The sequence below is a fragment of the Culex quinquefasciatus genome, chromosome 2 (genome assembly GCF_015732765.1).
Source record: "Culex quinquefasciatus strain JHB chromosome 2, VPISU_Cqui_1.0_pri_paternal, whole genome shotgun sequence".
In the NCBI taxonomy this organism is placed as follows: Eukaryota; Metazoa; Arthropoda; class Insecta; order Diptera; family Culicidae; genus Culex; species Culex quinquefasciatus.
In genome coordinates this window covers 85,804,244-85,828,927 of record NC_051862.1, presented here as the reverse complement: position 1 = coordinate 85,828,927, position 24,684 = coordinate 85,804,244, and the positions used below count along the sequence as shown (strand labels likewise).

General features: G+C 36.3%; 1 protein-coding gene and 2 long non-coding RNA genes across 5 annotated transcripts; 2 read left to right on the top strand and 1 right to left on the bottom strand.

Annotated features, from left to right (window-relative positions):
• Positions 1-32: 32 nt before the first annotated feature.
• LOC6037746 (zinc finger and BTB domain-containing protein 17) lies at positions 33-24,354 on the bottom strand. Of its 3 annotated transcripts, none has more exons than XM_038251655.1 (5): positions 24,273-24,354; positions 5,201-5,677; positions 4,591-5,142; positions 4,369-4,525; positions 33-363 (listed from the first exon to the last, which is right to left on the bottom strand). In XM_038251655.1, exons 2-5 carry the CDS (start codon positions 5,633-5,635, stop codon positions 104-106), a joined length of 1,404 nt encoding a protein of 467 aa, XP_038107583.1. In that variant the 5' UTR covers positions 5,636-5,677; positions 24,273-24,354; the 3' UTR covers positions 33-103. The 3 variants fall into 3 exon arrangements, with proteins under 3 accessions (XP_038107583.1, XP_038107581.1, XP_038107582.1); XM_038251653.1 differs by lacking the exon at positions 24,273-24,354 and adding an exon at positions 10,857-10,943; XM_038251654.1 differs by lacking the exon at positions 24,273-24,354 and adding an exon at positions 5,736-5,798.
• LOC119766628 lies at positions 7,587-22,892 on the top strand. The gene is made up of 3 exons (XR_005277017.1): positions 7,587-8,261; positions 12,625-12,629; positions 21,963-22,892. It is a non-coding gene; the product is annotated as an uncharacterized LOC119766628 (long non-coding RNA).
• Positions 10,369-11,087, top strand: LOC119766626. The gene is made up of 2 exons (XR_005277015.1): positions 10,369-10,815; positions 10,881-11,087. It is a non-coding gene; the product is annotated as an uncharacterized LOC119766626 (long non-coding RNA).
• Positions 24,355-24,684: the final 330 nt, after the last annotated feature.

The window sequence follows — 24,684 nt, the reverse complement described above, 5'->3', positions numbered from 1 at the left end:
CTTTCCATCTCGATAGAACACCACAAAAGAACTGCCTTATCCACAGTAGAGAGTACTTTATTTGGGGTGAAACGGTTTAAAATGCTTTATTTGTTAACACAACTCATTCTGCCTGTGCCAGCATCGGCACCATCGGAGTGTGGGCCGCCGGTTGGGATGGCAACGTGGCCGCCGCGTCCACGACTGGAATGTGTTCATCGTCGGCTTCCGTAGCTACCCCTCCTCCGCTGGGCCCCCCAGTTCGATTGTGACTCTTCATGTGGCGTTTGAGGTGGTCGGATTTGCCGAATGCGCGATCGCAAACCGTGCAGTTGTACGGCTTTACGCCCAGGTGGACAATCTTGACGTGGCGGTTGAGGTTTCCTGGAAAGAGAGCGTTTCGATGCACAGTCAAGTTCAGAATTGCTCAAGCTGTGGAAAAAGATTCAAGTTGGCAATCCCACCCCAAGACTAGGTTTTCGCAGCCCCAAACCGGACGCATAACTGGAAACACAGGAATTGCGAACCATCAAGAAGAAATAAGGATCCGGAGCAAACGGCATAGACCTAGGCACGGAAAGGACACCGATTTGAAACACGGGTACGAGTACGCTCTGTTGAACGAGCTTCAACCCCGCAACTTCGATGTTGTAGCAGAGCCGGAAATGTGCAGGAAGAAAGCGAAGAGCAGCGAAGCCGAAATCAAGCAGGAGACCAGCTTCAAAGTGTTGGACTATTGGGTAAGATGCGGCTTCATAGTAGACTACGTATTCTGGAGTCAAAAGGTTATGGGCCCAGAAAGATTTCAAAACTGAACTCTTAGAAGAATTTGTGAAGCAGTCATTATTCAAAAAGTTTGTTCCGGAGCAAGATGCGAAGCTGGAAGTTTCTTAGCCTTGGAACGGCTAGCTGGTCGCAAAAAAATGGGCCGACTGGAAATTTGCGATGCAGATGTACAGTGAGTCAAATATTTGTCCGTACCCCCCCGTACGGAAAATGTTTGTGATATAAAAGTACATAAAATTCGACTAAAGTGCCATGTTTTATACATCAATCGACGCGGCAGAATGTCCTCTTTAAGACACTGTCATTGGATTTGCATAAAACTTTTTCTTAAAAAATACAAAAATAGTTTACTGAAAAAAGTAAAATAAAGAGGTCAAATAATTGTCCGTACCCCTAATAAAAGTACAAAATCTGATCGATTTAAGTGAATTCATTTATGAAATGTTGTTTCTGTGTCAAATACTAGCACCTCTGGCCAGTTTGTGACAACTTTGAACTTCTGATAACTTTATTAAGTTAGTTTATATTAAAAATTGGATTAAATTTAGTTTTTTTTATGTAAAACTTATCAAAATATTAGTTTATAAACAACTATTTTTATAAAATTGCTATTTTATGTTGTAAGAGTCTCTATTTAACAAGTTTTAACAATATTTGTTCGAAATATACATTGTTTTCATCTTTTTTATTGACATTTTTCGACCAAAAATACTGTTTCGGAACAATACCGTTAAACAATCCGGATTGTCCCGGAACCGGTTTAACCCCTCGGAGGGAAATTTTGTGGTGGTCAGATAGAGGACAAAAAAACCCACCAATTTCGTCCACTACAGCCCGATTACGAGTCCCTAGTCTGAAATTTGAAATTTTCACTTTCCGTACTGAGAATTTTTGTACCGTCCTGGGACAGAATGTTTTGCTTGGGGAATTTGAAAATTTCAAAAATTTCAAAGGGACTCGTAATCGGGCTGTAGTGGACGAAATTGGATGCTTTAAATTGCAAGAGGTGGGTTTTTTTGTCCTCTATCTGACCACCACAAAATTTCCCTCCGAGGGGTTAAACCGGTTCCGGGACAATCCGGATTGTTTAACGGTATTGTTCCGAAACAGTATTTTGGTCGAAAAATCAATAAAAGATGAAAACAATGTATATTTCGAACAAATATTGTTAAAACTTGTTAAATAGAGACTCTTACAACATAAAATAGCAATTTTATAAAAATAGTTGTTTATAAACTTATGTTTTGATAAGTTTTACTTTAAAAACTAAATTTAAACCAATTCTTAATATAAACTAACTAAACAAAGTTATCAGAAGTTCAAAGTTGTCACAAACTGGCTAAAGGTACTAGTATTTGACACAGAAACAACATTTCATAGATAAATTCACTTAAATCGATCAGATTTTGTACTTTTACAAGGGTACGGACAATTATTTGACCTCTTTTTGACTTTTTCAGTAAACTATTTTTGTATTTTTTAAGAAAAAGTTTTTTGCAAATCCAATGACAGTGTCTTAAAGAGGACATTCTGCCGCGTCGATTGATGTACAAAACATGGCACTTAAGTCGAATTTTATGTACTTTTATATCACAAACATTTCCCGTACGGGGGGGTACGGACAAATATTTGACTCACTGTACCTAGAAGCACAGACAACAGACGTTTTGACTGGATCACCACCTTGTGTAAAAACATGCAACGTATACGTATACGGTTTATACGGTTACGTATACGGTTTTATCGAGAATGGCAAGCCGTTTGTGGCGCTGTCGTCACAGAGGAGATTTGACAACTTTCCCGCGCTGCTATCGAGTGTAAACAACAACATTGAAAAGCACGTGGTTGGGCGTATTCTCATTCTCATCAAAAGTTGCATGCCTCTTTTAGTCGAGAAAATTGATGTGTAGATCAAAAATAGTTTTGGAATGTAGAAAGTATTTATTCTCAGTATCGCTTCGGATAACTTTAAGTTAATTTCAGAGCAAAAAAAAAATAGTTTATTAAAAATAATTAGCATCATCGAATCAAGTTGGTGAGAATAAGAATACGGCTCCTGCAAAAACTGTGGTGCACTGCAGTCTACATTCAGGCTCATTCTTGCAAATGGCAATAGACTGAGATGGCGTTAGTGAATCACCCGCCATGTTTTTACACACGATTTTCAAATTATTTTGTTCTAGCTGCTACGTCTGTTGTCTGTGACTAGAAGTCGAAGAATTTTGGACCGCTATGAAGCCGAACGCCACTTACTGCATTCATTTCTTTTGGAAATCTTTCTTACTAAAAGAGGGAGGAGTTATAACGAATTCGTTCGCTGTACTTAAATGTAACGCAATAATGACAAACGCGGAGCGTAACGCTCTGATGCAACTTCGCCGGCCGATTGAATGAATCGTTCTCTTTTATCATCTGGAACTCGACTTGTGCACACCTTTTCTCAGCATCCAAACGCCACAATGTCTGTCACGTGAAAGATTTGAAGAACGTCTAGAATGTCGACGGCGTGAGACGTTTGAAAAAATGAATAGTCTCCTAAGCCCACTACAAACAACGAGTCCGCTGTCGTGAAGTGCAAGATTTGCGCCATGAGAAAGCAGGTACGTCTTCCGCTAAGCAAGGCAGGCTCGCGCGCAAGCGACCTGTTACGAGCTGGTTCACTGCGACATCTGTGGATCCATGGAGGCTCAATCCCTCGGAGGTAGTCGGTACTATCTGAGTTGACGATAAGTTACGGCGGATCGCTGTGTACTTTTTGAAGTAGCTGGCGGACAATGTCTACGATGCGTATTCTAGATATGACAAGATCGTTTCGGACTCTGAAACTAGTGGAGACGAGAACTCGGATGATACACTAGTGGGACATCAGTCAACAAACGGTGGATATACCGTTACACCGGCAGAGACGATGAAACGTGGTGATGCGAAGCTGTGGAAAAAAAAGGACGAAAAGGGCAACATCGTGTGGCACAAGGCCAGACTCATGGCTTCACCCAGAAGTTTTGCGTGGACTTCGACGAAATTTTAGCTCCTTTGGTGAGACAAGCAACGTTCCGAATCCTACTGACGATCGTGGACGTCAAGACAGCGTACCTTCGTGGCAACATAGAGGAGATCATCTAGCTGGGCCTGCCTGCTGGATACACAACCGGACATGTCAACACTGTGTGTCGATTGAAGAAGAGTTTGTACGGAAGACCGGAAAGTCTACTGCGTAAATTTTCATTTACGTGGACGACATGGTGGTCGCTGCCGAGACTGAGGAGAAGTTTGATGCGATATTCAACGACCTGCATTTCCTGGAAATGTAGGTTGAGCGAGCAGCCGATGGATTCAAGCTGAACCAGCATAAGTACAGTGAGTCAAATATTTATCAACCGAACTGTACCGATCTACGTGGACAATCAAACTGCATCAAGCTCGTGGACGGCAACAAGATCGAGAAGCGGATGAAACACATCGAAACCAGATGCTTCTACATTCGCGGTCTGAAGAAGAAGTTGCTCGATCTGCAGTACTTCCCGACTGGGAAGATGGGTGGGCCGGCCACGTCAGCTGCAACAAAAAGAAAAATATAAAAAAAAACAATCAAAGCATTCTTACCAATGTTGGCAAACATCGTGGTGCAGAAATCGCACGGAATCGTCCGCGACTTGGAGTGTACGTTCTTCATGTGCGTCCTCAGCTCATGCATGGTCGTTTTCCGCAAGCCGCAGCACGGGCAAGTGTGATTCTTTACGCCCTCGTGTCGCATCGTATGCTGGTAGAGTATGAAAAAGAATTAATTTTCTTTCCTCCTTGAAAAGCGTTATAGAGAGTACCCACCTCGTGCAATTTGTGCTTGGTGGGGAACTTTTTGTCGCAGATTTGACACACAAACGGCATCTCGTTGGGCGTGTGGATGTACTTGTGCTTCTTGAGCGTCCCGTTGGTGGTGAACGTCTTGCCGCACGTGTCACACATGAACGAAATCGGCTCCGGTGCGACGTAGTTGGGGTCGTGGTTGCGCTCCCGGTGTCGCTTCAAGCCCTGCTTGGTAGCGAACGTTTGGCCACACTCCATGCACGGCATGGCGATTTTGTTGTCCGAGTGCTTCTGGATGCGATGCGTTTTCAGGTTGTTCCACTTGGCAAAGTCCTTTCCGCAGAGCTCGCAAACGAACGGTTTCAAACCTTCGTGGGTTCGTTTGTGGGCGTTCAATCGCATCAGGACGCGGAACTTCTTCGGACATTGGTCGCACTCGTAAACCTGCATTGGTTCCTTGCGCTCCTTTTTCAAACTGCCCCACTTGGCTCGTTTCTTCTTAGGCTTGGGCTCATCCTCCGAGTCAGAATCGCCGGACTCTGTTTTGGGAAACAACGGAAGTTCGTCTGCAACCTAAAGATAATGCATTACTGTTAATAAACCTTCATCCCTCAACATTGTCCTAACTTACGATATCATCATCCATGTAATCGTCGTCTTCATCGTCCGAGTCTGAGTCATTCCCGTCCAAATTGCCCTCATCGTCCTCCTCTTCATCGCTAGATTCCACCTCGTTCTTCTCCTTAATCACACTCCGGATCAGCTCAAAATCTTCCTGAAATTCGGTCTTGCACTCCACCTGAACCGTCTCCTCGTGCGCATCCTCATCTATCGGTTCAAATTTCACTTTGCTCAGCCGCCAGTGCACCTCCAGGCACACTTTCCGGAAGCGGTCAAAGTCCTCCAGCTTCTCGATGCACAGCCCGCAGATCTTGCACTGGGCGGGATCTTCGTGGTCCGCCAGCTGGATCGCGGTCAGATGGAAGTAAATGCCCGTATACCTGTCCAAGCTCTGGGGCTGGCTTTGCGCTAGCAACGATTCGCCACAAACGCGGCAGATTCGCATCGTTAGGCTGGTGCGCCGAAACTTTTGGTAATCACGATATCGCTAAAAAAATTGGAAATTTTTGGCACGACTCAGAAAAAATTTGTTGTAAACAACGCACTATTTTACAAACTTTCGGGGGAGAAAGTTTGAGTGACAGCGCAGCTGTCAAAAAAAACCAAGGGGATTTTGCCGGCAGGTCGAAATCAGGTCAACGCAGAAATGATCAAGTTTTGTGTTTAGGTCAACTGGCAAGAAACATCAAACATATGGATACACGCAAAATTTAGACTACACAGCATTCGTGTTAATTTTTTACACATTGAAAATAGTCTTGCTTAGGGGTGTTCCGATAGGGGGACATTTGCTGAATTATATTGTGAACTCGCATAATCAAATACCAAAGGTGTAACTGTCCCGGGACCACCGTCCCGTCACTGTCGTTCCTTCAATTGCGGCTGCATTCAACCAGCTCAATAAGGGCCAGTTTGCGCTATTTTTTTCACTCCCGAGTCGTGAGGGAAATTCGGTTAATTTCACCTCGATTCCTATTTTATCTTGGCTTGCATAAAAGTTTCCGTCCCCTTCGTTCGGTAGCAAGTTGATACAGTAGTTGTTCGGTAACTGGGCGTTGTTTAACTGGGCGCTCGATAACTGGGCCGTAGTCCAATTAAAAAACTGACAAACATCAAAAAACCAAAACAAACCGAAATCAGCGAGGGGTTAATGGATGCAAAAATCATGTTTAATAAAAAAAACACTTTTTCAAACTTTTACGTAATTACAAGTGACAATTAAAGAAATATGCAAATAAGTAATCATTGTATATAAATTTGAGTAAGTTTTATTTTTATATTTCATCAAGAAAATATTATGCATCGGTAGTCCCCTCGTTATTTTTCGTTCAGCCCAGTTACCGAACAAGTACTGTGTTATGTCACATAGGTGGAACTCCATACAACCTGTTAGCTCAAAAAGTGGGACGATTGTTGAGTTCTGTCACTGCTATAGTGGAAAATCGTCCAGGCTTTTCACAGCCTACTCAGGATCAACAACTGTAAAATTTGAATCTATTATACCCTTTGCAAATTGACAGAACAAATCATGTATACCACTTATATGTTGACAGAAGTTTAAATTACAGTAATCAATCGTACGGAAATATAAAGTTGAAAAATCATGGGAGTTTTCAGTAAAACTCGCACAAAAGTATCATGCGTAATTCAAGCATTCATTCATTAAATGCAGGAGTTTTTGTTGCTTTGGTGACGCGATTTCTTTGCTAATAATTCAATTTTGATGCTCTTCCTCAACAATAAAAGCTCTCCCTTGTGATTCACTGATGGACGATGGGTTGATAACGTCGTTGATTTGAAAATTGATCAGATTTAAGAGCTGCGAATCTCCTCCTCTTCCCATATTTTTGTTCGATGTCAAAAAATTCAAGCCATGTCATCTACCTAAACACCTGTTTACAATCGAATAAAATGATGAGCCATGATATCTGAAAGTGCATTTTTTAATGCACAGTTTTTTCCGGCATTTTGGAGCAGGAAAGGTAAAAGAATCGCAAAAACAAACGGCCAACACGAGAGGCAAAACGAAAATTCAAAGCATGGAGTGCTGCGATTTTGTTTACTTGAGGCAACTTTTCAGTATACCAGTTTTGATTGGACGAGGGGTCAATGCATGTAGCCGGTGCCTGTTTACGATTTAATAAAATTATCAACTAAGATTTAACTTAAAACATTAGAAGCATTTTTTTTAATTACATAAAATTTGGAATATAAAAAAAACTTGCTAGAAATTTGAAATTTGGTTGTGAGTGATACAAATACATATGACACATTCCGGCGTTGCAACGTCACGAAATTTTCTTTTTTTTGCGCAATATGTCTCGTATGATATTAAAACGGTTTTAATAAAACCTGTTCCAAATATAAATATTGTTACAAATACGGATTGGAAATTGTCGGCCAAGGGCTGCAAGATTCCAAGTATCCACAGTGCAATAAATAAAGTTCCCAGTCCAGCTAGTTTGAACTATGTTTTAATGCCTTTGGATACTAGGGATGCCCAGGTGCAGGACATCCTGGAAGGAGCGGAACTGACTGTATCGGCAGTCCTGTTCGCGACTGTCGTAATCAGGGAAGCGATCCGCCAATTGTTGGTTGTTAGTATTCCTGGTTATGAGAGTCTGAACAGTATAGCTCTGGTCCTGCACCAGTTCCCTATCCTCATGCCTCCCCGTATGTTAGATGATGACTTGAACATCTGTCTAGCTGGCGGTTGATGATGTCCATGTTTCGAATCGTGGTGATTACCCTGTCTTGTCACATGTATTTACGTAACTGACGTATAGGCGAGTGACAAGGTAGCACTATCATGACGAAGTATGATTGCGTGGACGGCCATCACTAGGGAGTTCCGTAGTGATTTTTCAATGGAGCGTAGCCTTGGGTGTGAGCAGGCAGCCTATTCCAGTCACATTCAAAGTGAACTGTTTGTTTGCAACAGGAGTTGCGCCCTTTTGGGAAGTTACTCCGGAATTTAACGATCCTTAGGGAGGATTCTCCAGGACAATCATATTGAAATAGCCGAATGAGGAGGGCACGGAACAACGCAGTTGGTTTGGGTGCATACCTAGGTTACACAGAAAAAAAATATGTAAATTTACACAGCACGTAATTGCTGTTTCTGATGTAAACTCACTCAATGTAATGTTGAGATATGATGTAAAGAGCAAAAAGTCATGGAAATTACTCTAATGTAAATCTAAATCTAATGTAAATCATGAATCTAATGGAAACGTTGAGCATGGAACCTTAAATCTGATGAATTTCTACCCGGGTTCAGCTTCCTGTAAATTCTCATTTAATGTAAATCATATATCCAATGTATTTCTGCCAAACATTGACTTCAAAACTACCCGAACTAAAAATAGTAATATTTGGTTCTCTTTCTATCGCTCTCATACTTCGCTGGCCCACTGCCTGAGTCCGACCTGAACAAGTTGATGCTTTAGCCGCTCGTTTATAAAATGCGAAGATGTCTCAGTCGGCAGCGGGTAGCAGCAGTAACACCGAACATCCTACACAGAAAAAAAATGTAAATTTACACATCACTGAAACAATGTTTTGCACGTAAACATGCTCAATGTAAATTTGAAATTGAATTTAAAATGTTGGATTGCATTGAAAGAGCCTTCATGTAAAATGAGATTTAACGTAATGCTTGAAACTAATGTAAATGAAACTTTATTTTCTGAATTATCAAAAATTTGAAAATATGAAAAGCATGTAAATGTATTATTGATGTAAAATTTATTAATGTAAACTCAAAAAGTAGGGTATTTTAACCATTAGTGGACCCCCTATGAGAGCCGAAGCACATTTTTCACAAATTTTCAATATTTTAAGCACTTTTTCATAACCCTTTGTACAAAACAATGAAAACTGAAGTCTTTTGAACAATTTTGACTATTTTTTTCATCAGTTTATTTGACTTTGAGCAGAAAAATAGCCATTTGAAAAAAAAAGTTTTTTGCCTGTTATGGACCCCCTTTTCCTATAGTGGACCCGGGTCCATAATCCGATTGTGGACCCGGGTCCACTATAGGCAAACTGTTATTTTTATACCAAATTTAACCGATATTTGATGTTTTGATGCATGGTTTAGGTCTAATGATAGATATAATAAACAAAAGATGGATTTTGCTCACTTTTCATCGTAAAAAATATGTTTTGTTAACAAATTTGGCTTTAAACAACAACAAAAACCTAACAGATATTTAAACACATTTATTTCCAAAAAAGATCAGAGAAAACGTTTAAAAAACCACTGTAAACATAAAAATAATTTAAAAAAGTAATTTTGATGCACATTTTTTCATATTAATTACATAAATGGTTGACCGAAACTAAACAATAGATTTGTTTACAGTTGCTGATAAAACCACGCATGTTTATTTAAAAAATGTTTTGTTCTTGATTTGTTATTATAAAATATAATTTCAAACTGCAATTATGATGCTTCAGTTAAGTTTAATTGACTATAGTTTTGATTAATTATAATTTTTTACGGCTTCAGCGTTTTTGGTACTTTTAACATGAAACAGCTATATTTATACTCACAATTGAAAAAAAATATGCGTTTAGGTTGATAACAACAAGCATTTATTGTATGTTTAAGAGAAACTATTGCTTAAATACACAGTTTTCTTCATTTTTGAAGGTTTAATTAACAGGGGTCCACTTTTGGAAAAGTTTGGATTTTCGTTGTCCTATATTGGACCCCCCTAATTTTTGCTCGAAAATGAGCAGTTCATCGCTTTATTTTAGTAAAGTTACTTAAACTTACATTATTTCGACTTGCTGAAGTGAAATATTCAGTCAAAAAATGATTGGATAGTTAATTCAATCATTAAATATAAATGCAGTTTTGTTGTGAAAATGCTAGTGGCCATGGCTGATTTCAGATGTCGAACTCAAAACACTTATTTTGGTGAAAAGGACAATTCAATATCAGTCAACATTGATTTAAATGATGCTGAACATGTCAAATAATAGATTTGTAGACAACAACACGCTTGAAATTGTGATTTTATTGATTTTTTCATCAAAAACCCTTCAGAGGGTCCATTATAGGGAAGGGGTCCACTAATGGATAACGTACCCTATGTATTTAAATTCAAATTCTGTTTTCTTTGTAAGAATGACAGCTCAAAGACAAGAACAAATCACTCGGTGTTTGACGCGCAGTGCATTGAAAGTGTTTTCTTACCAGTCTGGTTGGAAAGAAAAGATTCAAGAGGAATCAAAACAAAGCAACTGTTGTTAAGTTAGAGAAAATTTTAGAGATTTGCTGTAAACAAAATTTCATTGGCCTTCAGGAGGTCGTCTTCTTTATAATCAATGAATCGGCAAGGTTTGTTTACAACGCTTGGAGCTTTGGCTGATGCACGAAGTGATTTGTTTACATTTCTTTGATTCCACCCTCAAACATTGCCGGACCTCTTACGAAAAAGATCCGGCAGCAAATTTATATGGGCTAAGGTTTGAGGGTGGAATCGAAGAAATGGGGTTATGTTGCTGCTTGCAAAAGCTAGGTCAAGGACAGAATACTTTTTCCGGAACCAGCGGAACCGGTATTTCACCATGTTTGGAGGAATGTGTCAAAACCTTCTAGTTGCATTGTAGCGGGTAAGCTAAATTCCACTAATAACTGTTTAATTATTACTTACAAAATAATAAGCGTTCAATTTTAGTTTCGGCAGGTTTGTCATCCGAGATCGCAGCAGGAGTTGTTTTGGAGGAACCATCTCGATCCCATTACGGACATCACGGGAAACTTCGGCGGTAGTAGGTTCAACAGCGTCGGCGATCTTGATGGCATCGATTGCCGATTGAATCTTTTGGATGTTTATCACTAATTTCCGGAGCAGGACCTCGTCTCGTGACTGTTGGTAAAAATTCTACGTACGAATTATGGTATTCATAGACAAATTCGCAATTTTGTGATGATTACTTACGAAAAAACATTTTAAACAATCAAATTTAAAACAAACAAAAAAACAGGAATTAAAAAATCGCAGTTCAATTGACTTTCTAACAAATTGTTTTGAATTTCACCTACCCACATAGAAAAATGGGCGGAAAACGGCCAGAAAGCGGGGACGTTTTGCCTAAAAGCGGGCCCGATTTTCAGCACGCTTTTTCCCCTCGTTGTGGCCCATTGCGTGCCAGAATGCAACATTTAGGCGGGCGTTACGCATTTTGGCCGCTGTGTTACGCCCGTCTGTGGCACGCTTTTGGGCCCGTTTTGACCACGATAACAGGGCTATAAACGGGGGACCGACGTGCCGGAAACCGGGGGGTTTCTCCTTCCTGTTTACTTCGGATTTCAAGTTAGGGCGATTAAAAAAAATAGGGTGACAAATAAACACGACAGATTATTTTTTTATTTAATTTTTTTTTGAATAAACAACAAAACTTAAACTAATTACCTAACTAGCTAAACAAAATTTAAGTTGGGTTAGTATGATAACAGGACTTTAAGTAGATTTTATTGGTAATTTGGACAAATTCAGTTTATTTTAGTTAAATTTAGTCCAATTTAGATAAACTTAGTGAAAATTAATTTAATTCAGTTAAAATCAGTAAAATTTAGTTAAACATAGTTAAATAAAGTAAAATTTAGTTAAATTTATTAAGATTTTCTAAAATTTAGTTGAATTTAGTTTTATTTAGTAAAATAAGTAAAATTTAGTTAGATTAAAAAAATTGAAAAAGGTTTCGAAAAATTTCGTTTCATTTATTTCAAATTAGTTAACTTTGGCTAAATTAAGTTATATCAAGTTAAAATTAGTTAAAATAAGTTAAATTGAGTTATATATAGTTAATGTTAGTTTTATTTAGTTAAACTTAGTTAAATGTAGTATAATTTTATTAAATATATTTAATTTTAATAAGATTTAGTAGTAGAATTTAAGTACATTTAGTCAAAATAAGTCAAATTTGAATAAAAATTAGATTAAGTAAAATTAAATTATGTTTCGTGAAATTTCACCTTATTTATTTAAATTCAATTAAATTTTGTTAAATTCAGTAAAATTTAGTAAAATTTAGTTGAATTTAGTTAAATTCAATTTAATTTAGTTAGATTTACTAAGATTTAGTTAAATTAAGTTAAATTTAGTTAGATTTAGTCAAATTTAGTCAAATTTAGTTAGATTTAAATAAAAATAGTTGAATTTAGTAACATTTAGGCAAAATAAGTGAAAATTAGTTAGATTAAGTAAAATTTAATTATGTTCTGTAAAATTTTGCTTAATTTATTTCAATTTAGTTAAACTTTGCTAAATTTTGTTAAATTAAGTTATATTTAGTTAAATTTAGTAACATTTAGTTAAACTTAGTTAAATTTAGTTAAATTCAATTGAATTAAGAAAGATTTAATTAAATATAGATGAATTTAGTTAGATTTAGTAAAAATAAGTAAAATTTAGTTAGATTAGGTAAAATTTAATTTAGTTTCGTAAAATTTTGCGTAATTTAATTCAATTTATTTCAATTTAGTTAACTCTGGCTAAATTAAGTTGTATTAGGTTAAAATTAATGAAATTAAGTTCAATTTAGTTAAATTGAATAATATTTAGATACATTTAGTTATAATTCGTTAAATTTAGTTGAATTTAGCAACATTTAGTTGAATTTAGTAACATTTAGTTGAATTAAGTTAAATTGAATTAAATTTAGTAAAATTTAATTAAATTTAGTTAAAATAATAAAATTTAGTTTGATTTAGTACAATTTAATAAAATCTAGTAAAATTTAATTAAGTTGCGTGAAACTTAGCATAATTTATTTTAATTTAGTTAACTTTGGCTAATTTAAGTTATATAAGGTTAAAATTTGTGAACTTAAGTTCAATTTAGTTAAATTGAATTAGATTTAGATACATTTAGTTATATTTAGTCAAACTTAGTGAAATTTAGTTGAATTTAGTAACATTTACTAAAATTCAGTTAAATTGATTTAAATTTAGTAAAAATAATAAAATTTTGTTAGATTTTGTAAAATTTCATCAAATTTAGTACAATTTCGTTAAGTTTAGTAAAATTTTGTTTAATTTATTTCTAAATTTGGCATAATTAAGTATATTAAGTTAAAATTAGTTGAAATCAGTTATATTTAGTAAAATTTAGTTAAAATAAGTAAAATTTATTTAAGTTCATTACAATTTCGGATTATTTATTTCAAATTAGATAAATTTAGTTCGATTAAGCTTGATTTCGTTGAATTTACTTAAATTTGGTTTAATTCTCTTAAATTTGGCTAAATTTGAATATAATCAGTTTAAAAAAAGTTGAATTATTTTCAATTAAGTTGATTTAAATTTAATTTTGTAAAACTAGGTAAAATTCAGTAAAATTATATAAATTTTGTTGAATTTAGTAAAATTAAGCTAAATTAAGCAAAATTATGTTTAATTTTCCTGAATGTGGCTAAATTTAGTTAAATTTAACTAAGTAAAGTTTATTTTGGGTAAATATAGAATTTTTTACCAAATTAAGTTAAATTTATGTAAAATTTGTTGAATTTATTTAAATTTTGTTAAAATTCATATAGTTAAGTTAAATATGGCTGAATTTTATTGAAATTTCTTAAATTTTTCCTAAATTTAGTTGAATTAGGTTTAATTAGGTGAATTTAGAAATTTAATTTTGGTGAAGTTCAGTAAATGTATGTTTTATTTTGTTGAAAGTTTAATATTTTTAAATAATCTTTGTTAAATTAAATTATTAAATTATTTAAATTGAGAAAAGCTAAGTGAAAATTGATATAATCAAGTAAAATAAAATCAAATCTAGTTAAATTATATTATATTTAGTAAGATTGAGTTAAGTTTCGAAGAACATAAGTAAATTAATTTAAATTAAGATAAATTTAGCTAAATTGAGTTAAATTTACTTTAAAAATGTCAAGTTAAGCGAAATTTCATAAAATTAGGTTTAATTTGGCCAAAATGAGTTAAATTCCTTGTTAAATTCTGTTAAATTTGGTTAAATTAAATAAAATAAGGTTATATTAAGTAACATTTTTTTTTAATTTTTAAGTGAAATTTCGCTTAATTTAGTAAAGTTACTATATAAAATTGTATTAAGCTTAATAATCTGAATTCACTTTAATTTAGTAAAATTGAGTTAAATTTACTTAAATTTGGATTAATGTAGATAAAATAAATAAAATAGAGTTAACTATCAATTAACTCAAATTAAATTAAATTAAGTAAAATTAAGTAGAATTTAGTTCAATTAAGTTTAATTTACTTAAATTAAGTTAAATTATGTTTAATTTAGCTAAATTTTTGTAAATTAAGTTGAATTTAGTAAATTTGACTAGTTGAGTTTGGCTTAATATAGTTAAGCTTGGTTAATTTTTGTTTAATTCTGTTGAATTCAATTTAATAAATTATTAATATTAATAAAATTTTATTAAACATCGCAAAATTGATTTAAATTTGGTTAAATTGTGTTGAATTAAGATAAACTTAGTTAAAATTGGTAGAATCAACCGGAAAAAATCGTTAAATTAAGTTATATTTAGTAAAATTTTGTTAAAATATATAAAGTTTAGCTAAAATTGGTAGAATTTAGTTCAATTTGATAAAAATGAGTAAAATTAAGTTAAAATGAGCTAAATTTAGTTTTTTTTTAATTTGGTTAAATGTGGCTGAATTTAATTTAATTAATTAATTAAATATAGTTAACTTAAATTTATTTTTTTCATTATTGTTTGTATTTTTGTATTTTTGTATTTTTGTATTTTTGTATTTTTGTATTTTTGAATTTTTGTATTTTTTTTTTGTATTTTCGTATTTTTGTATTTTTGCATTTTTATATTTTTGTATTTTTGTAATTTTGGATTTTAGAATTTTTGTATTTTGGAACTTAGAATTTTTGTATTTTTGTATTTTGGTATTTTGGTATTTTTGTATTTTTGTATTTTTTTGTATTTTTGTATTTTTGTATTTTTGTAATTTTGTATTTTAGAATTTTTGTATTTTTGTATTTTTGTATTTTAGTATTTTAGTATTTTAGTATTTTAGTATTTTTGTATTTTAGTATTTTAGTATTTTAGTATTTTAGTATTTTTGTATGTTTGTATTTTTGTATTTTAGTTTTTTTTATTTTAGTATTTTTTTTTTGTATTTTTGTATTTTTATAGTTTTGTATTTTTGTGTTTTTGTATTGTTTTTTTTTTGTTTTTATGTTTGTATTGTTTGTTATGTGTATTTTTGTACTTCAGTATTTTTTTCTTCTATTTTTTTGTGTAGTAAATTTTTAATCATTGTATTTATATATTGATTTAGTTGATTTTTTTTTGTATTTTTCATTTTGTTGATGTTTTTTTTTTAGTTTTGTATTTTAGCATTTTTGTATATCTGTGTTGTAGCATTTTAGTACTTCAGTATTAAGTATTTTTCAATGTTTTAAATTTTGTGTTTATTTTTTAATATTAGAATTTTTATATGGTATTTGTATCATTGTATTTTTATGGTTGAGAATATAAGTATTAATGTTGTTTGGTATTTTTTATTTATGTAGCTGTGTAGTGTGCAGTTTCGTAATTGAGTATCATAATGTCCCTGGGGCTGCGAGAGATGCAGCATTTGCTGCAGCATGTTGGGCACCTTGGCCGCGGTTGATCTGCCGAGGAACATTAAGTTGGCAGCTGACGGCGGGGAGAATTGTTCCGCTCCAGCGGCTCAACAATGGAAGACTGCGCTGGATGTTGAGGCAGACGGACTAGATAAACTGCTGGACGGCCGGTTCGGAGGCCTGCTCCTTTTGCACTGTTCTTCTCTGGATGTTGAACTGGAACTCTTGCAGGGTCGGAATGCGCGGCTGTTGACTTGCCGGCTGCTGTTGCTGTTGGTTTGTGTCGGCCACGACGTTGTCCATGGAGTTCTTCATCAGCATGCGGCACAAGATTTCGCTCTGATGGTTCTTGGTGAGCAGCTGCATCAGCTACTGCTGCTGGGCCAGCAGGTTGTTGCATGCCCGGTTCTGAGCCACCAGTTTGACCAGGCGCTTGAACGCATTTCTGCGGATCGTAGGACTCCGACGGGTGGAAGCCACGGCTGCCGTACGCTACGGATTGATGCCCCTAGTGACGCAACCCCGCGCTGCTGGTGCTGGTTCTGCTGCTGCTGGGGCAACTGTTGTCAAAGCTTCGTTGTTTGACAGGAACGTCTGGCGAAAGTTCACCCGCTGGACTGTTTGTACGGCGGAACCACTAGCTGAAGCGCGATCCGGATTGGGCGTAACTGATGCCGGTGCCCCAAAATTGATTCAAGCTTCGTAGACTCCTCAAAGTTGTTCTCGTTGATTCCGTCTGCTTGCCTGCTTCTCGTTTCCCTCCGGCGGCAATCAACTACGGTTCCTCTTCGAGCTTCGACGAATCTCGGTCCAACGAACCTGTTTCCGCACGTGTAGTGTCCCGACAACGGATAGGCGAGAGAGGCCACCGTTGGGCCGGTTAAAGGACTCGTTCAGGTGCCCATGTTGACCGTTTTGTTCGCCGGTGGTGCGCGTTCCCGTTGTGAAGTCGGCTTCGGAAGGAGTTGCGATGCCGTTCCGTCTTCGAGGGCAAACAACAGAACCTTGTGTTGGGAAAAAGAGGAAATTAATCGCTTATAACTTAACTTATAGAAAAATGAAACTTTAAACATACCTGTAATCTGCCGAACAAAGCACACCTCAACATTTTTTTCCAGCCGACTGAAAAGTTCAAACGAAAATGTTTGACAGTTCGCGCGTTACGAAAAAAAGAAGAGAGAGTGTGCGTTTCGGCGTGCTGTGCGTTTCGGCGTGCACGATTTTTATTGGTGTGCGTGTGCAAATATAAAATCAACATTTTCGCGGATTGAGTCTTGGATAAGGGGTCTGAACTGGCACTGGGGATGGCCGATTATCGCCCGCTCCCCCCCCAAAAGTTAGAGTGGGTAGCTTTGGAATGTCGGAGTTGAGTTTACACGATTCATTTAATATACCAAGAATTAGAAATAAATCAACTCCGACAAACTAAGCAATCTAGTTTTAGACATAACAGTCTTACACAAAACTGAGTAATACCATTCTAAGCATTATTTGAATATATCTAACGGACATCACGACATCCGATACTGATTTGATTTTTGTTTTCTCTGAAATAAATCAAATTTTATCTGTTTTGCAGTAATGACCATTAAAATGACGTACAGATGAACAATTCAAAGAATGTTTGAATTTGATAATTCGTAAACTAACCGAGAACCGATCGGAAAGCGACTTTGTTTACTACTGGCGCTCAGGGCCTTTTATAAACTAACCGGAGAAATGCAGCGTCAAATTTAAATTTAATAGAGCTCTTGAAAATATTCAAAGTCATTCTTAATGTAATCGCCATACGTGCGCATACGCATTTTGTCAGTTTGAACTATTTGCACATTCTGAGAAATCAAGAAACTATTTGACAAATCTCAGTGTATTAAGTTAAATGTTAAGGCCGATGCAAATATTTTTCAAAGTTTTTGTCCCTCGGCGCTGACCGGGGTCGAGGGGGGGTGGGGGTCAAAAAAATACAAAAAAAATGCAAAATTATTTTAAAACTACACTAGTTCAGTTGTTTTGCAATCATTAGTTTAAAAAAAAAGTAAGATTTGACGTAAAAAAAAATTAGCGAAAAAACACTTTTTGCGATTATAAACATCGAAAATTTTCATAAATTCAATAGATTTTTAAATCAACCCAAACGTGCTAAAAATGATTTTAAACCCAGGGAATGCATTTTAACTTGATTTCAGCTGATGCACTTAAATTTCCATTGAAATTTTGAAGTTTTTGTAAAAAAACTTTTGCCTCCTGATTTTCGGGCCAACTTTGAAGGGGGGGGGAGACAAAAACTTTAAATATAATTTATCCTAGCCTAAGCTATTATTGTAATGAAAACAATCTATATGTTCTTGAAAACGTATTATATATACTTCTGCTCGGATTGACTAAACATTATTTTGTATTTTTTTTTTGTTTTTATTTGCCCCTGATCGGGTCTGATCTGATCTGATTATAAATTTCAAGTAATAGTGTCATCAGGGATGACATTGGGTTGGGGGTGAGATTGTGTCGTACAAATTTCAGCATTTTTGTATGACACAATCTCACCCCCAGCCGCAATGTCACCTCTGATAACGGTATTTTCAAGATTATTATTTTTTGTTTGTTTTTTTTATTGTAATATTGAATTATTGATTCCAAAAGAAATATATGGATATGGGAAAAATCTATCATTCTAAAAAAATACATAAGACCATTTCAAATTTTATTTCGAGTTTTTCTCCTAAAGAAGCAATCCACTTTAACAATCCCGGGTCTTTTGTGGTCTTTGTTGCAAGTTTCTGCTCATTTCTAGGCGTCCGAAGGTTATGTGTGGTGAGTCACCCAAAACCTCTTTCACGCAAATGGACTGACGTTTTACTTCCCCATCCAATAGAAGGCCAGGAGGATAAGGCGGGAATCGAACCCGCGCCCCATAGCAACTTAGGGATTGGCAGCCGAAGCCGCTAACCACGGCGCCACGACGGCCTCCCACTCCAAAATTTCCCTGGAAGATCAGGGGGGCAAAAAAATCTTGAATAAATTTACATTTTCATTGAAATAACTTGTAAAATTGTTAGCTATTCAAAATACATTGCATAATTATATTTTATGTGTTTTTAGACAAATAAAGACTTTTTATTTTTTACAAATTGTGAATTTTGACACCATAAGAAAAAGTCGCAGATTTTTTTTTGGTAAATTCATTGATAACAATTTAGAAAATCCAGCTCACAAATTAATTCTAGGCTCACAAATAATTAAGTATAAATCTAGGAGGTCATACTAAAAAGTTCAATTTTCGAGTGATTTTATAGTCTCTCCTCAGTGAGGAAGGCAAAACATTTAAAAAAATGCTAAGTCGAGATCAAGTACCAATCCATTGAAAAATATTCAAAATACTTTTTTGTTTCAAGATTAGGTCTACCCTAAATTGGGTAAAGTAAACTCCGACAAAAAATCTAACATTTGCTTCGGCCGGTCTATCAGTATGCAATTTCATTGAGTGCAAACGTCAAGTTTTATTTATAAACATCCCTGACAGACGGACCGGGCCGACAACGGCCCGAAAACCGCCGGACGGCTCGACAAAACGGCCCGAATTCCGTCGGTTTGTCCGACGGAATTCGGGCCCTTTTCGTGCGTATATGCAACACTTTGTCCGACGATCGTCGAAATCGACGTTTGAGAAAATCGACGTTGACGGGCCGTTGTCGGCCCGTTTTCGGGCGACTTTGTTGTTCAGATTGTCCTGCCATTGTCGGGTGCTCTCGTTTCGGAATTTTGGGTTAATTTGATACAAACAAAAGAGATTTCGTTAGCAAACATGTACTTTTTATTACTTTTTCCACTTGATTGTCAAATTGATGTTCACACTTTGTTTTGACCAGTCCCAACAATTTTCTGCAGTGGTGTCATTTGTGTTTCTTGGAGCTCCGTTTCCGGGCTCGGAACGCGTCCTTAGTTTATTCTTTGTGACCGTTGTTGGTTCCATGGGGCAGAGCCAGCATTCTTTCTGAAATAAAGGATTATTTTACTGATGTCATGGGAAGCATAATCTAAATGTACCTCTTTCATTTATCCGTATAGCAGGTCCCGTCATGCTCCTCATTCTGGTACATAATTTACACCAAATAGCTTTTTTCAAAAAGTACAATTACCACATTTTCTTACTGAATGAAGGAAGAAAAACTTGGAAGTTAACGAAAACGTCATTATTATTTTTTCAACGCCTTCTAAGATTTTTGCACGCTCTTGATGTCGCCTCTCTGACATTCGATCAAAACGCACGACAAACGCTCGAAAATTGCAGGACTCACTCGACTTCGAGCAGATAACGCTTCAAATCGCACGACCGCGGGACTTCAGTCTAACAGGGATTTGGAAAGGTGTCGCCTGTGCCCGGCCAGTGTGCCGCCTACTGCGACCGTGTCCGTTGTTAGTGAAAATTTTATGTTCGTCGCTGTCAGCTAAGTCGGAAGTGTCCATCTCAATTGAATTGATCGGGTGAAAGCGTTTGCGGAAGGCCATGAAGTCGACTCCGGTGGCCAGTAGTGGAGAAACCGATCGGGATCTTGCACAGGGTGGAAGCTTTTGTCTCATCAAAAATCGGCATATCTTGGGTTCGTTTTGTTTTTTGGCGATCCGGCCACTGGTGAAGAGATTTTTTCGGTTTACGATGGCCAGCGGAGACAGCAGGTGGTACAATATTATGCTAGACCAGGCCGGAGCGTAGACAGCAGCAGAGGGTGGCAGTAAAAGGTAATAGTAAATGGATGCAATTATTTATGTTTAATTGATCTCTCTACTCAATTTTTCAGCACCAGGGTTACATCATGCCAACGTTTGATCAATGAGAAGGGCGACGACTTCGAACAATCGCAAAAGAGCATGCAGATCGAGAACGGCCAGTTGATCAAGTTGATATCGAATCAAGCGAACTCCTATAGGAAGCAGATTCATGTTCATGACGTGGACACTATTTGTTAGCGGCTGGCAGCAAGTTCCAGATAAGCGGTGACGATCAGAGTGAGCAATCGATGCTTTGCCCTTGAATGCTGGTGGAGCTGTACATCAAATGACGGAGTTGATAGCGCTCAACACGTCCAGGAAGGTAACAACAAGTAGAAAACAGCGAACAGCATTATCCTATCTGGAGCAACATTTGAAAGGGGAGGTACGATATTGCTCTTACGGCTTTTGATTACACGCGTTTAAATGGGACGAAAGGCCGTAAGCGCAATGCGGTACGCCCCTTTCAAATGTTGCTCCAGATATCGAGAGTACCGACGGCTTGTGACTTCGCGTCGGTTGATGACAGTTTTCAAGGGAATTCACAATTGTTTGGCATTTCAATGTTTGATTTTATAAATTCAGAAAAAATACGATTATTATCAAAGAATACTGATTCTTGGGTCGCTCTGTTGAATGTGGAGTTTGATGATGTTTTCAAAATATTTGATTTTTATGCTTTGATTGAAGGCTTTTCGTTGAAATGTATGATTGTTTTTTTTTTTAATAAAAAAAACATTTCATCTGAAGCAGCATTTGAGCACAGCATGAAAAACATGAAAATGAAAATTACATCGGATTCCAGATTCAACGGAGCAAAAAAAATTTCAACTGGGGTAAATTTACGTAGATTTCATCGGAAATTTACATGTTTTCAAAGCGCTTTTTGTTCCGCACGATTACATCGGAAGGCACTTAAATTTACAATGAAACTGATGTAAATTCGCATCATTAATGACGTGCACTTTTGGTACATCATAAATGATGTAAATTTACCCGATTTTTTTTTTCTGTGTACCCGTCGTCCGTTCGATTCCAGTCCAGCGTTATTCCATTTGGCCGTCGACGAGAAAGCGTCCGTCCCCTACCTGTGAAACAACTTTTTAAAATCCGAATTTCATTTTGCTGCCCGCTTCAATAATTTTAAAATAGAACATAGGCCACACCCTTTTCCTACTACAATCCAAGTCGAGCTTCTCATTCCCATTGGCCAATCAGAATTAGTTGATTTGAACTAATGTAAATTCCAAAAGTAATGTAAATTCCAAAACTAATGTAAATTTTCAAAACTAATGTAAATTTCCAATGAATCTAATGTAAATTTCCAATGAACCTAATGTAAATATACATCATTTATCATGATACCTTTTGGTACATGATAAATAATGTAAATTTACAGAAATATTTTTTTCTGTGTAGCTGTGTTGTTTTGGGTGGGATTGGGTTATTCGTGAGTAAGAAGATCATGTATCAATGCTTCTTTTTTGTCTTCATTTTCATGTCATGCCTGGGCCTACGACTGGAGGACGGTCGCACCAGGACAACCGAATCAAGACGTCTCCGGTGTGATATCTATCACATTGGAAACAACAGCAACAACAACAACCTGATGGCACTCAGGTTCGGGAAAGTATTCGTATCGTTATTTTATAGTTTTTATATTTTATTAACATCCCTTTCTTTGCAGAGCATGGACAACAATAACAAAGCGGCAATGTGGGAAAGGGAAGTCATTTGTGATTGTAGAAGGTATTGTTTTGATTCACAGCATGTTGAACGAACTGTTGTGGATGTACCTAGAACATCGCAGCACGGGGTTTTTCTTCTGCACATTTCCAACAACAGTACTTGTTCGGTAACTTGGCTGAAAATGTAGCACAGTTACCGAATGTTGCTCGCAAACTGGGCTGAACGAAAAATGACGAGGGGACCGATGCATAACATTTTCTCTACAAATGTAAAATGATGGTTGCTTAAATTTCTTTCAGAGCTCACCTTTAATTTTGACTTAACATTTAATTAAAACTTAAATATGATTTCTAATTTGCTGAACTTGCTTTTGCATCCACTGGCCCCTCATCATTCCGGTTTGTTTGGTTATTTTACATTTGTCTGCTTTTTAAGTGGGCTACAGCCCAAGTAGTCCCGTCAAACAAGCTCAGTTATCGAACAAGTACTGTACTTTAATTTTGCTTCACTCATCTTTCTACTCTTCTGCTCTCATTTCCCAATAAATACTGAAACGTGTTTTCCCTAACAAAACCAGTTTCCCTTAACACTGAAACGCCCAACGCATGTCCAACTTACACGGACGCCCAAGCCTCCCAAAAAAGTTGGAACGGTAACTTCAACTCGCTGGTTCTCGGGCATAACTCAACCAATCGGGACGATTCTTGTTTCCAGTAATTTGTAAGAATGTCTAGATGATCCTAGAACTTTGCAGAACTTAATTTGATCAACTCTGTAATTTCTGCGACCAAAAACATCGTTCCACCTTTTTTCAAAACGACTGCCTCCGCGGAATTTTCGGCGAATTTTTTTTTGTACGCGAAAAAAAAAGTTGGAACGATGTTTTTGATCGCAAAAATTACAGATATGATCAAATTAAGTTCTGCAAAGTTCTAGAATCATCTAGGCATCCTAACAAATCACTGGAAAGAAGAATCATCTTGATTGGTTGAGTTATGCCCGAGATCCATTGAGTTGAAGTTACCGTTCCAACTTTTTTGGAGCCTTGGGCGTTGGAATGTTAATATGCGAACGATTTTAACTTCTGTTTAACATTGATCTTTCCTTTACCCATTTTCTTATTTATTTATTAAAATGTAATTATCATCGGCTCCTACTCTTCTTTCCTTCAAACTACAATTATTCTTTCAGTATCGAACTTTATGTAGTTAGCTTTCCTTTATTGTCTATTGTTTAAATCTACGCCCTTTTCTTAAAACAAGTATGGTTCGAGTCCTTACTTAACATATTGAATGATCACACACATAAAATTATTGTACTTTTGGTAAACTTTTGAATAACATGCTTAGGTCCAAAACATTGTAACAAAACACCGCGACAGAAGAAATAGCAACAGATTAACACGATTCAACATTAGGGAAGATTTCAGGAGAAAACAGTACACAGTAAATAACAATTAGTTTTTGAATTCAAACTAAAATAAAACAGTTTTTGCTTTGTTGAAAGTTGTTAGGCACACTATAAATGGTTAGGCGCTTATACTTACATCAAACCCTACGTAATGTACCACCCCCGGCCGAGTTAAAATGCGTAACCGGAAAAGAAGGTGTGCATGCCTGGCACGAACACTCAAAGCGTGTTCTAGCGTGCTGCTCGTACTGACTCAGAGCAAGGGTGAGATGTAGGTGTAAGGGCAGTGCGTGTTCGTCGGGAACCTGGTGCATAAGATCGGTCAAGGCCCGTTCTTACACTGAAAATTGCGAATTGCGAATTGCGAATTGCGGAATACGGATTGGAAATTAAATTTTCTACAAGCAGTGACTATGGAAGACTTATTTTAAGTCGAACTTTTCATTTGCCACATCGATCACTCCGTGACGTTGCAACGGAGTGAGAAATAGCGGGCTGAAGTCCCTTTTGGTTTCATACAAATTGATAAGCATAATTTAGTTATTATAAACATTTCTAATTGTTAATCCAGTTGGGATTGAAGATTGAACCAATAAAACACCGAATAAATAATTAAAATGTAAGACTTACCAGTATCGTATCGTTTTTGTCGCTAGAGAATGTGCCATATGCATATTATGAAAAACATCTCGAACAATATTATGAACAACAATCGAACAAATGCCATTTTGCGCTTCTATTAGGTTTTACACCGTGACGTCATTTGACAGCTCGCGTGCACTGTTTACATAGACTTAGTCGCGTTCGAACGGAAAGTGCTGGGTATTTTTTTTTTTATTCAAAATCGGCCGAAATTACAAAAGTCAAGTGGTATGTAAATTGTTAATGAATTTATTTGCAAGATTTCAAGTTTTTTTTTAATTCATTGCAGGAAACCGAAGGCGTGGGCGGCAAACTTGTCTACATGCTCGCTGAACCCGAACGAAAACGAAGCCGTGCTGCTGACGGAGATGGTCAGGCAATGCCTTGTTCCGACGCTCTG

Coding starts and splice junctions, on each gene's coding strand:
- LOC6037746 (XM_038251653.1), bottom strand. CDS start 10,934: ATGGTTCCTCCAAAACAACTCCTGCTGCGATCTCGGATGACAAACCTG. Junction 5,143..5,200: donor ATTACATGGATGATGATATC/GTAAGTTAGGAC, acceptor CATTATCTTTAG/GTTGCAGACGAACTTCCGTT. Junction 4,526..4,590: donor CCAAGCACAAATTGCACGAG/GTGGGTACTCTC, acceptor ATACTCTACCAG/CATACGATGCGACACGAGGG.